The sequence below is a fragment of the Limulus polyphemus genome, unplaced genomic scaffold (genome assembly GCF_000517525.1).
Source record: "Limulus polyphemus unplaced genomic scaffold, Limulus_polyphemus-2.1.2 Scaffold175, whole genome shotgun sequence".
Lineage (NCBI taxonomy): Eukaryota > Metazoa > Arthropoda > Merostomata > Xiphosura > Limulidae > Limulus > Limulus polyphemus.
Window position 1 is genome coordinate 869,299 of NW_013665785.1, and position 12,085 is coordinate 881,383.

General features: G+C 30.9%; 1 protein-coding gene across 1 annotated transcript; it reads right to left on the reverse strand.

Annotated features, from left to right (window-relative positions):
• Window positions 1-6: 6 nt before the first annotated feature.
• LOC106478047 (E3 ubiquitin-protein ligase RNF126-B-like) lies at window positions 7-12,085 on the reverse strand. Its single transcript, XM_013938557.2, has 3 exons — window positions 11,930-12,085; window positions 2,366-2,436; window positions 7-1,067 (listed from the first exon to the last, which is right to left on the reverse strand). The coding sequence occupies exons 1-3, from the start codon at window positions 12,011-12,013 to the stop codon at window positions 983-985; spliced, it is 240 nt and encodes a 79-aa protein (XP_013794011.1). The 5' UTR covers window positions 12,014-12,085; the 3' UTR covers window positions 7-982.

The following is a 12,085-nucleotide window of genomic DNA, read 5'->3' on the forward strand; positions in this document are numbered from 1 at the left end:
CAAATACTGTACTACGGGGGGGGGAATATGTTTGCATGGGGGATACTCCTGTACACCCCCCTAAATTCAACACTGGCTCAGATACTGTACTTCAGGGGGGGGGGATTTGTTTGCATGAGGGGATTCCTCCTGTACACCCCCTGAATTCAACACTGGCTCCTTACATACATCACAGCAGATCATTATGATGAAGCATGGGGGTACTTTTAGCAGCCATATTGGTTCAATAAAATGCACTGCATATCTAGCATAAAAGACATAAGAAGGGCCATATTTATTTTCTATTAAAGTGTTACTGTTTACTCTGTTCTGTTTTGCTGCTTATTTATATTTATCTTTATTAATATTTATCCATTTGGCTGATGTCTTTATTCAAAGTGTATGTATAATTAAACAAAAATGTTGATAAAAACAAAGGCTGTAACTGATAATAACACTTTCTCCTGTAACTTTTTATTGTCATCTATCCAAAATGTTAATGTTACTCTGTTCTATTTAGCTATTTATTTATCATTATGTTTATTAGGTGCATTTAATTTATCAACAACTTTATTTTAAAAAGACTCACTATTTACCTGCTTGGAATAGTGACTGCTGAATAAAATCCATTTTGTTTAAATCAGCTGCTGTTCTTTTAACTGACAATACAAGCTTCTTGTATGTAGCAATACAAGTATCCCATGTAGCATCAAATACATAAACAACAGGCATCTTTTATTTCAAATATAAAAATATGATTACTTGTGTTATAATGAATTTTTTAACTACATGTGAATAAATTTATTTCATTTATATGGATTTCTTGCAAACTAAAAGGATTTTCAATCAAATATAAACTAGCAATTACTATTACATCATCAGTAAATTATGCAAATTAGTACTATCAAAGGTCCAAACCTCCACTTGGTGATGTGTTTTGAACCTTCAAAGGGCAAAATCTAGCCTTTATTACATCTCCACCAGGTTGGAAAACAAACTTACTTTAGTATTTACCCATAATATCTAGTTTGGCTCTACCTACCTCCCTAATATGGTATTCCATGTCAAAATCTTCATCAGGATCTTCACTAAAGAAAAATAAAACTCCTGTATTGGTATCCAACCAGCACTATAATTAATATTCCTAGGGGGAAAAAATGCACACACATTTCTTGTTCTGTATTCAATTTTTGCACTACAATTAGTAATACAAATGTGTACTATAACTTCTGAAGCTGAAGAATGGACAACTAGTTCTGCAATGAAAATGCATTAAAATACATCATGGTTACTTGGTTTTCAAATAGCAAGTAAATGTAATGTCATTGATGTCATATGCAATACTGAAATTTAAATGATTCACTGCTTGCTAAATTAGTTGACTAAATTATTTGACAAAAGTTTTGTATGGGTGTGTCCACTTATACCTGACACACTGTTGGTTTGAGTGTCACCAAACTTGGGATGTACCCTTGAAGTCTCCTGGGAGCAACAAGGGGGTATGGGACAACATTTGAACCTAACTCTCCTGTTACACCCTGGGAGTCCCTCTAAGTCATTTGTGTGAATTGAATAGGTACGTACATTTGCTGGTTAGTAAAACTAACTTCTTAACCAATATCTTTCAATATAATAGATCATGGTATTCATTACAATAAACATAGCTATTAACCAATAATGGAAGTTAAGTGAATTGGAAAATACATGATGTTCTCAAATGTACCTTATAATCTGAACTATTCATTGGTAATTCAGAAACTGGATACTAAACAATTCTAATCTAGATTTTTAAAAACTGACACTAAGTACTGAATGCTAACATTAGAGTAACATGCATATGCAAATAGAGCATGATAAAATCTGAAAATTGTTAAAACTGCTGTAAAAGAAACAAATTAGTGGTTATCGTCTAGCCAAATGACTTTCATGAATTTTAATTAGTTCTTTATAATCACAAGAGAAAAAAATATTTGTACAAGGAAAAACAAAAACTATATACAGTTTACAATCTTCTTTACTTCAAAAACTACTGTTTTCAGTACTTTTATTCATAACTGGTATGTCTATGGTAAGTTTCTTCTTTTGTAGAGAGATAAAAAGCTTAATAAAATTACACTTTATAAATATGATGAAAATTCAGTTAAGTTACATAAACAACAGAAATACATTTTGATACTCTTGTGGAATACTGGATTATTTAATAGAGTTGAGCAAAATGTGTAATAAGATAACTTGTAATTTTATTCAGAAAGATATACCAGTACATATGTGTACAGTTCAAACTTCCACATTCTAGGTGTAAAGTTTGTCTACTTCTTTGTTTTATTACATTATAGCATATTCAATCCAATGGTACATGTCTAAAAATATTTTATCTGATTCATACCTTGCATTATCATGGAGTCCCTCTGACAGCTCTTCAATGAACCCACTCTGGCAACGTGGGCATGTGAAGTCCTGATAAGAATCCAAAGAACAGATACATTCAAATATCTCATTTCAGTTGCAATAATAAACACAAAGAAATACGGTATAAAAATTGTAAGACAAAAAAATCATTATCCCAACATGTGTACAAAGAGATAGCAAAAAAAAAACACACTGGTTGATGCTACTTGTCACAAGAACACAGCTAATATTCTGACTGAACGACACAAACACTGCTCAACCTACTCATTTGTTCACTTTCTATATAACTAAAATGATTTTAAAAAGTATACTTCTACCACTAACATATCAGATCATAATTTACACATCACAGATTTATATTCCAAAACAAGTGACAAAAATATTTCAATAAATTGCCAATACACATTCAAGCATATAATGAGCACCACAGACTTTTAACATAAACTTCTTAGAATGACATGGCCTCAGTACTGCATAGAAAACCTCAGCACTAATTATGGGTGTGATTACAATAATGACAGCGTTTTTAATTTTTGAACTGATTCATACACTATTACAGATCCTGTAGCCAATACCAATAGTCATGGACCAAAATGCAAACTGGTGCATAAATAATTTAGAAAACTGTGTTTAAAAGTGAGTGGGATTTGTATGATAATTTTTAGAGCTAAACCATTTTCAATATTTGAATTTGCAGTTATATCGTGGAAAATAAATGATTGTATCTCCACTGATAACTTGAAATAACATGGATTATCCTTTTAACCCTATATGCACGAGTGGGGAGGGGATCAAAGTGTTCATACCATGACCTTGTACAGTGTCATTCTACATGGTATTATGTACTTGATGTCAGACATATCAACTATCCATTTTACTCTGCATTACTGATTTAGCGACAGTTCATGGTAGAGGAGAGTAAATACCATATACAATGTACAGGGATACTGACAAAACTTGATATGCATTTTGGAAATTCTACAGGTTATTGAAATACAATATGCAAACTGTATGATGGACAAAAGTATTTTTCCTCTTCACAAGGAACATCACCTTGCATTGTGACTTGTCAGAGTCCAAGTCAGACTGATGTTGTCAATTCACACATATCTTAAGTACAAATACTTTTGTAACAACCGATGTTTTGTGTATACAACAGACTTATATAGTTTACAAAAATCTCACCACACTTTGTGTAGATACATAGCAAATTCAGAATTATAGTTAACATTCCTTCTCCAATACAAGTCCATCGGACCAACCTCATGCACATTCAGTTAAGTCAATACACTTTTAGTTGGTACATTTGATAAATGGCCTGCACAGAATGCAGAGTTCCAAGGGTTTTTAATGCTCATAATTACAAATCTTCAATAAGTGAGAAGCATTCAAAAACCCATCAATCATAATATGTAATTTCATGCATTAATGTGTTAAGCTTCACTGCACATTTCTATTATTTTCACTTAACTTTTTCAGGACCTGGGCTATAAACAAGATGTATTTTGAACATTTTCATTAGTTGTGTTAAGCATGGATAAACTTCTTTAGTAAGAGTTTGGTTTCTATGCATTATGTTGTTCACATTTTGTACTGAGGTATCATACAGAAATATTAAGATCTAGTCTAAATCAGTGTTTTGCAACCAGTGTGCTGCTGAATTTTGTAAAAAACAAACAAATGAAAAACATATTGGTATACAGGGGGTGAGACATTATGACATGCTATGTTCTAATGACTTTGTACTTCCATGTATGTTAGACCAAGTTTTCATATATTATTAAGGTTGGGATGTACCTTTGGCAAGAAAGGAGTTAAAAACACTGGTCTATATATCAGACAGTGGAGCAGTCAATAATTGTTTCAAAATGCTTTTAAAGCTTCCCAATGCAACAGTTTCCATTTTGTCATTAACTTCTTGAATGTCCAAAAGTGTCATGGAATTCACTAGTTCCATATTTTCAGTGGAGAATCAGCCTTTCAAATTCTGTATCAATTCAGAAATAAAGGGCAGTTTTTCACTGTACTGCACATTGCTGGGTCAGTTGCATGTTTTTTTTATTTACGCACAAGTATTTTCTAGTACAGAAATATAAGTAACAACACTAATGTACAAGATACAGTCTTCCTTTAACTGCTCTATACATCAAGAGATAGAACAACTATAAATGGGATGATGCTCACATCACCTTTAATTGATCTATACATCAAATGATAGATCAACTACAAAAGGGATGATGCTCACATCACTCTTATTTTCTCTATACATCAAAAGAGAGATCAACTACAAAAGGGATGATGCTCACATCACCTTTATTTTCTCTATACATCAAAAGATAGATCAACTATAAATGGGATGATGCTCACATCACCTTTAATTGATCTATACATCAAATGATAGATCAACTATAAATGGGATGATGCTCACATCACCTTTATTTTCTCTATACATCAAATGATAGATCAACTATAAATGGGATGATGCTCACATCACCTTTAATTTCTCTATACACCAAAAAAATAAATCAATTATAAATGGGATGATGCTCAAATAAATTTTTTCTAGGTTTTGCTTAATGCCAATAGAGCGAACATTACAAAACATGAGCAGATAAATTATAACTAGAAAAATGTAGTTCTCAAGCTTACATCTTAACATTATTCAACTCTTCCCTTTCCAAAGTAACAATAACAGAGCATAAACAGTGTTTAGGTGTTGATGCACTCTCCTCTAATGAATACCACATAATAGATGATGGCTCTCTCACAGCTTCCATGGTTTGTCATGAAATTGCTCTTCAACTTGCCTTAGCTCTGCCACGTACACAGTATTTTGAAAAGTTTAAGCAAACATCCACAAATTTGTAGATTTTCCTTAATAATTTAAAGAGACAACTAAAGTTGATGTCAGAGTCCATCTGTGGATAGAACAATGAATGTCAATCATTCATGGTGATGTTTCTTTTTTGTTTTTTATTCTATGTCCCATTGTTGAGAACTTACTTTTTTTAGTAGTATGTAGTAATGTAAGTATATGGGTGTGTTGGGGTAAGGATTCTTCTACAGTAGGTGTCTGTGACTTGTTGGTGATAATTTCGACAATAAACAAACAGCACGTACTCCACTTGTTTTTAAAATAATATATTAGAAACAATTTGAACGTATATACAAAATTCTTTACACTATGGAGATCATAGTTGTATCTTAAACACTATACAGTTTTCTTCTTGTCAAAAGTCCACTTAAGCCAATTAAGTTGACAAGCCTATGTATTTTTCTCTCTATCTCTATCGCAATAGCATTTGTGTATTGTTCACTTATGTTGTTGTTGAGTTACCAATTGTATCCTGTACTTCCAATAATCATCTGCTTTCGTACTTCCAAGTCACCTGCCTTTTGTCAAAGTCCATTGAGGCAGGTTCAATTTCTTTAGAACACCCTTTCGACAAGACAACTTATTATCTTTCAAAATTGTTAATCTCACTCTTATATATCAACTGTTAGGCCTTTCACTTCCACAACAGTTAACTTTTCTTTGACCAATCTTCTCTTTTGCATGACTTTTTCTCTCTGTTTCTGCTCATCATTATTTATATCTATCACTTATGCCTTCTAGAAATCTCCATAGCCTCTACATCAATGAATTAGAAACACAAAATTAATTAATTAATAATAATACTACCTACACTAAACAGTCTTTTGTATCTGATACCCATTATCTATTTTTCCAGTAATAAGAATATTAACTAAGATCAAACAGCTAAAGATATTCTTGAAAATACTTTCAGAATTCAAAGCAACTATTTCATCTGATTCTAGATCAACATTACTCAAGATATCCAATATTTTGTAGTAGGAAACAACAAAATCTGTCTTCTTATCTAATATCTCTTCAAGAATCCACCACTCAGTTACTGTACAATGATGGCATTCATCAAATATTGTTGAAAAATCTATCTTTTATATCCAGATGTAATTCAATCCCAAAAACTTCACCCAACATTATCATCACATATATACTCATCATACATGCATTTTAACAACTTGAATGATTTAATTTACAAAATACTGTAAAAAAAAATTCAGCCCTGCACCCAAGCAATTTCCAGCTTAATCATGAAATGCAAGCACAAAAATACCTTTCAATTATTTATGAAAAAATTTGTTGATTAATACTCATGAGTATTCAAAGTATTATATATTTTCATGCCATATAGGAGTGAACTATTCCCTTCACTGTACCTTAAAAAAAAAAAAATGTAAGTCAGATTACTCAATTTTGACTCAAGCAGTAGCACACTCATCTTCTGACTCAGAGCAAATTTTTTGTTTATTACAAGAGGTTCAAACAGCTTTAGTGCTGAAACTACTGGCAACTAAAAGATAGTTATTCATGCTTTTTAACATTCTTCTTACTGTAGAAAGACTTGTTTCTATAAATGTCTTAAAGGTACTTCAAACAAAAATAATTATTCATCAGTATTTATTCAACATCATTACAGCTTCATTATATAAATGTTAATAAACAAAAACCAGTTACTGGCTTAATTAATGAAAAAAATACATGTACTTAATACTTTACAGAAGTACCAAACATTTTCTCTTTTAACAGTTTCTTACCACCAAGTAACCATGAAATTACACGTTATATATCTGAATATACGGTGTGTACCTCAACAAAATTTAGCAAGCTTTAATAATAAAGTATTTTTTGAAAAAGATTTGTATGTGAATTTAGGAAGTCTTCATTAAATCAGTGCGAGCGAAAGTTCATTTTCATGCTAAGAATAAAAATATTTCTTTTTATCTTAAAGTTTTCGTACTTAATTTGCATAACCTTTAGAACTTCCTAAATGAATATCAAAAGTTTGTTTTTGGTAAAGATTTTATACTTCCACTTAGTTTTTCCACCCAAAAGACAAACCATCAAAGTACAATTTAAGATTGAAAAATGTGAAATGATTAGTTCTTCTCTTTCCTTTTTCAAAAACTTTTTACTGTTACTGAGTGAATCAATAATTCTGACCTTAAAGCAATAAATCACAGTTCGATCCATTAACATTTATGTCAAATCAAAAAATGACTTCAGAGTAAATGAGCACAAAGCAGCACAATTAATAAATGTGATCTACTGATTTGAAGACAGCCCTCTAGGCCTGGAATAAAACACAAATGAAAAATTTATCAGCTTGTTTGCATTACAGTGCTTGCAGTGTGATTCATTCAGTCATTAAAATGATCTTTGAATGTGTGAAAATGTTTATGAAATGGCTTCAGTACAAAGTTATTTGCAACATTTACTTGTACATATTATTTCCCATTTGCATCCACATAAAGTTTACTTATCCATTAGCTAAAACACACTTAGCTGAAACTAACACATAAAAAAATCAGTTTTGGCTCAGCTCAGTTTGCTGTATCAACTAAGTTTTGTTACACTGTTATAAGAGAAGTCCTATATCCAATGGTAGCTACTGTTAGAATGGCTAGCTCTAAGTTTGTAACTAAACATTATACATAATATATATGGAATTTCTGTTTAATAGTTTAATACTGAGTTGATCAAAATTCAGCATAACTGTTTCTGTATTTCCACAAAACATGTACTTTTTTTAAATCTGTGATACACCACAAAGAATGTATGTGATATACAGGTAGTTTTTTTTTTCCTTCTTCTACAAATGGTATCTTAAAGCTTGAAGGAGTGAGCCAGGCCATAATAAAGAAGAAAGGATTCCTGACAGAAGAATAGTTTGAATTTATTGTCAGAGGTATCTAAAACTGATGTTTCTGTTTCAATGCCTCTGATGGAAGCTACCTACAAAACCAAATGGTCTAAATATTTTGATCCAGCTCTTCTTGAATCTGTCTTATAGAGAGATAAGAATGTAGCTGGTCAAGCACCTTAATTAGATGAGGATGTTACTGAATTGCCCAGAATAAGTACATTGAGACAAATTACACCATCATCACCATGGAGAAGATGTGTGACTGAGAGAAGGGGGTAGAACTGTAGCCTCTATTAAAATTGCAACTTCACAGCATGAGGCCTCTCAACTGCAATTTGAGGAACACTGTACTAATTGATTAATCAAATGTATTCAATCAATAAGACCATTGTTTAATTGATTAGCAAATACCACTAACAGCCTAGCTCTGTTTACATAGAATTCTGTTACATATGCAAGAAATTTTAATAAGAAAAAGGCCTACAGGTTCAAAAGATTTATTTTACAAAATAAATTGGTGTTACTTTAATTTTTATGTTGTTTTACTATACATTTAGGCTACTTGAAGAATACCCAAAATACTAGGTTTCTACTTTAGCTAATAAATAAGACAAAATATGATTTCTCTTAGTTAATTACAATGAGTATGAATAAATGTGCAGTTATCGGCTAAACCTAACCTTTTCATCACCAAGGACACCCTTTTATTATTATTTTTTTCCACAGAACCATGTTTTGAAATATTCCTTCTAGCCAGCACACTGTTTTTATCAACTAATAATTAACTTGTTTTCTCATTATCAACTAAAAGACACATATAACTGAGTGTGCAATTAAAAAAACAGCAGTATTTAAAAACTTGTATTACTTGTTTTATGAAATATTACATTCACAGACCCCAGGTTGGGAACCACTGACTTAAGGCTTCAATGTTGTTTTAAACACACTTAGGAACAAATAAAACAGTACTAAACTATCTGGAAAAAGTGTTCAAACTATTGTTGCAACAGGTTACTGGTAAGTGAATAAAACTTTTTTCTAAACATTTAATGCACAAGCTTAATGTATAGTTTGAGGGATATCCAGTATCCCATATGCCAATGTGCACATGCTTCATGGTAGTGTGCATTTTAATTTAATCTTAAAAATGTTATAACAGAAAAAAAAACTAATAAGTAAAATAATATATTCTACAATTGAAAGCAGATTTTTTGAAAGCTGGGGTATAAAAAACTTTTTTTTTAAAAGCTAATGCACAATTAAGCCAATTATTTCAATGAATCAAATTCAGTTTAATAAATAGGTGAAAATAATACACAAAATGATTGGAGAGCCATAAAGTCAGATCCAAAGAGAATATGTCAAAAGATAGATAAAAAATAGAAAAGTTTGTCTCTTAAGAAAATCTATCTCGTACTGTTTCTTAAAACAATATTTAAACAAGATGTAGATTAGAATTTTTCAACAATTTTAAACTTAATTTTATTTTATCACATAGTTTAACTTAGGGTAAAACATATTTACAATATTCTTAAGTACAGTAACATAAACAATAAAAGCAAGAAATTTGAACAGTTTGATAATATACTAAAGATGTATTACACATACACAGGTCTATACTGGGATTGTCACTGATTGTAGCCTGAACAGGGGCTAGCCTATATATATATATATATATAACTTATTTCAGAATAACTAGATGTTTTAATGTTTTACTTAAGTACTTTCATCCAGTTGGACTTTTCAGACATTAATAACAATTCAAAATACTACACCATGGATGGAGTTACAAATAAGAGAAAAAAAAGCCAAAAGAGAAAAGTGGAAAGCAAAAGAAAAATATTTCATACAATTATTCCAGCCAATGCTTAATTGTTAAAATATGAATTGCCATTCGTTAATATCTGCACTAAAAAGTACAAATATTAATCATTTACCTTTGCTGCAATATTGCCATGTTGGTAATTAAGATTCATTTTATTAATTATTACAATAATATTAATACTTAATACACTATAATAAAAGTGTAATTTACTATTTATGTTACTATCTTATTTGATTTCAATTTGTTTATTCATAACTTTAATTTTAACTAATTTATGCTAAAGCTTGTAATCCAGCTTTACAAATTACAAGAGTAACCTATGCTATTAAAAGTATTATTAATACTAACATATTGCTAAGGCTAGTACTAGGCATTACTTTACAAGTTGTAATACTAGTAGTACTAGTACAACAGCCAAACTATAGACAACAAGGGACCATAAGGTCCTTCAACTTACTTAAAGGTTATCCTTGCACCAGCTTTTTTAACTTGTAAAAAAAAAAACATGTCTATAAATATACCCTAAAATTCAAATAGATTTACTACTAAGAATAGAGATATCTAATGGCTTCAGTAATTTATGCATCACAATGCCTAGATCCTCGTTTCTTCAATCATGCGTTTCAGTGGGTTCCCATATGTGTTAAACATGGGATCTAATTATAACAGCCCAAATGCACTAACTATAATTAAAGGTACTTTGCCAAATATTTCTTCAACTTACCAACTAATGAAAGTCATTCAGAAGTACCTTTCCATCCTCAATACACTAATTTACTACTTATGTCTCATTATTATCAACATTATTAATTAAAATCAAAAAGGTGTAAATGTTCAATCACTAACACCCGAGGTACTCCACTAGTAATAGGAATACAGTTTGGCTGAACTCCATTAATAACAACCTTTTGCTTTGTCCATCCAACCATTCCACAATCTAATAAACTTTTCATTACTGGGGATTTACAACCACGTGATGTTACATCATCAGTCATAGGTTAGCATGTTTTACCTGTCAACTGTACATGAAACCTATGAAGAATTTTTATTAAAAATGCATTATCTGTTGGTACATAATGATCTTATTATGTACCTTAAGTAAAACGGTGGTTTTTGGTATTCTGTGGTATACATAGTGTCAAATTCACCCATTAGTTTATAACAAAATGCCTGAAAATCATTCAACATGGTATTGTTTCGATCATCTATTATTTTCTTTCAAAGTAGTGCACTTATGGTTGAGCATGCTCAAAAATACTGCTTAACTCTACACGAAAAAGTATGGAACAAGTTACGTGCCTTAAAAATATTTGCAAAAAAACCCTACCACATCTTTATTAAAATGCATGAATAAATCTTAATAAAAAATCACATTTACAATAACCATTTGCAAGTTGATTCATAATTTGCTAATGTCCTCCCAGAGTGGCTCAATGGTGTGTCTGAGGGTTCTGACACTAAGAAGTGGGTTTTGATTCCCATGGTGTAGCTTTGTGCTTCAACAACAAAGAAATAATTTCTTGTGTAGCACTTTATTATGAACCTTTTCAAAATCTAAGCAACAAATTCCACACCATTTCAATGATCCATATAACATAAAAACCAGAAAAAAAAGTAACATTAACAGATTGGTATAGGCACTAAAACTGGGAATCCGTGTTTGTTTTCTTTTTTATACCATATTTCACGATTTTGCTAAGCTTATTTTACCTGACTCTCTAGGTTATTAATACTATTAGTACTAGTAATACTAGTGCTAGTAGTAGTAGTAATGCCAAAGGTATGAAAGCTGTTGAACATAGTTTATCAGCATATTAATAAGACTAAAAACTTTTTAATTAATACTAATAGTAATAGTGTTAGTTTATAAATTATTTAATACTATTACTATTAATATTAATATCGTCGTATCAGAAAATACATTTCTACGAAAACAATAACGCTACTGTTAATATATATAGATATTCACACTTAAAAAAGTCCTTACAGGCAAAACAAGGTTGATTTCTTGCGTGCATTTATGACAAAAAAATTTCTGAATTGGAGACTCCACAACAGCAGCTTCCGCCATATTGCCTTGCCCTACAACTTAACTAAACACGTATTTGAAATGTTAAGCGTGAACCAGGTACTATAGCTGGAG

What these genes read in the sequence shown, in the direction of transcription:
- LOC106478047 (XM_013938557.2), bottom strand. Translation starts at nt 12,013, where the DNA reads ATGGCGGAAGCTGCTGTTGTGGAGTCTCCAATTCAGAAATTTTTTTGT. An exon ending in AAATCAACCTTGTTTTGCCT is followed by an intron (nt 2,437 to 11,929) that starts GTAAGGACTTTT and finishes GATTCTTATCAG; the next exon opens with GACTTCACATGCCCACGTTG. An exon ending in GGACTCCATGATAATGCAAG is followed by an intron (nt 1,068 to 2,365) that starts GTATGAATCAGA and finishes ATTTTTCTTTAG; the next exon opens with TGAAGATCCTGATGAAGATT.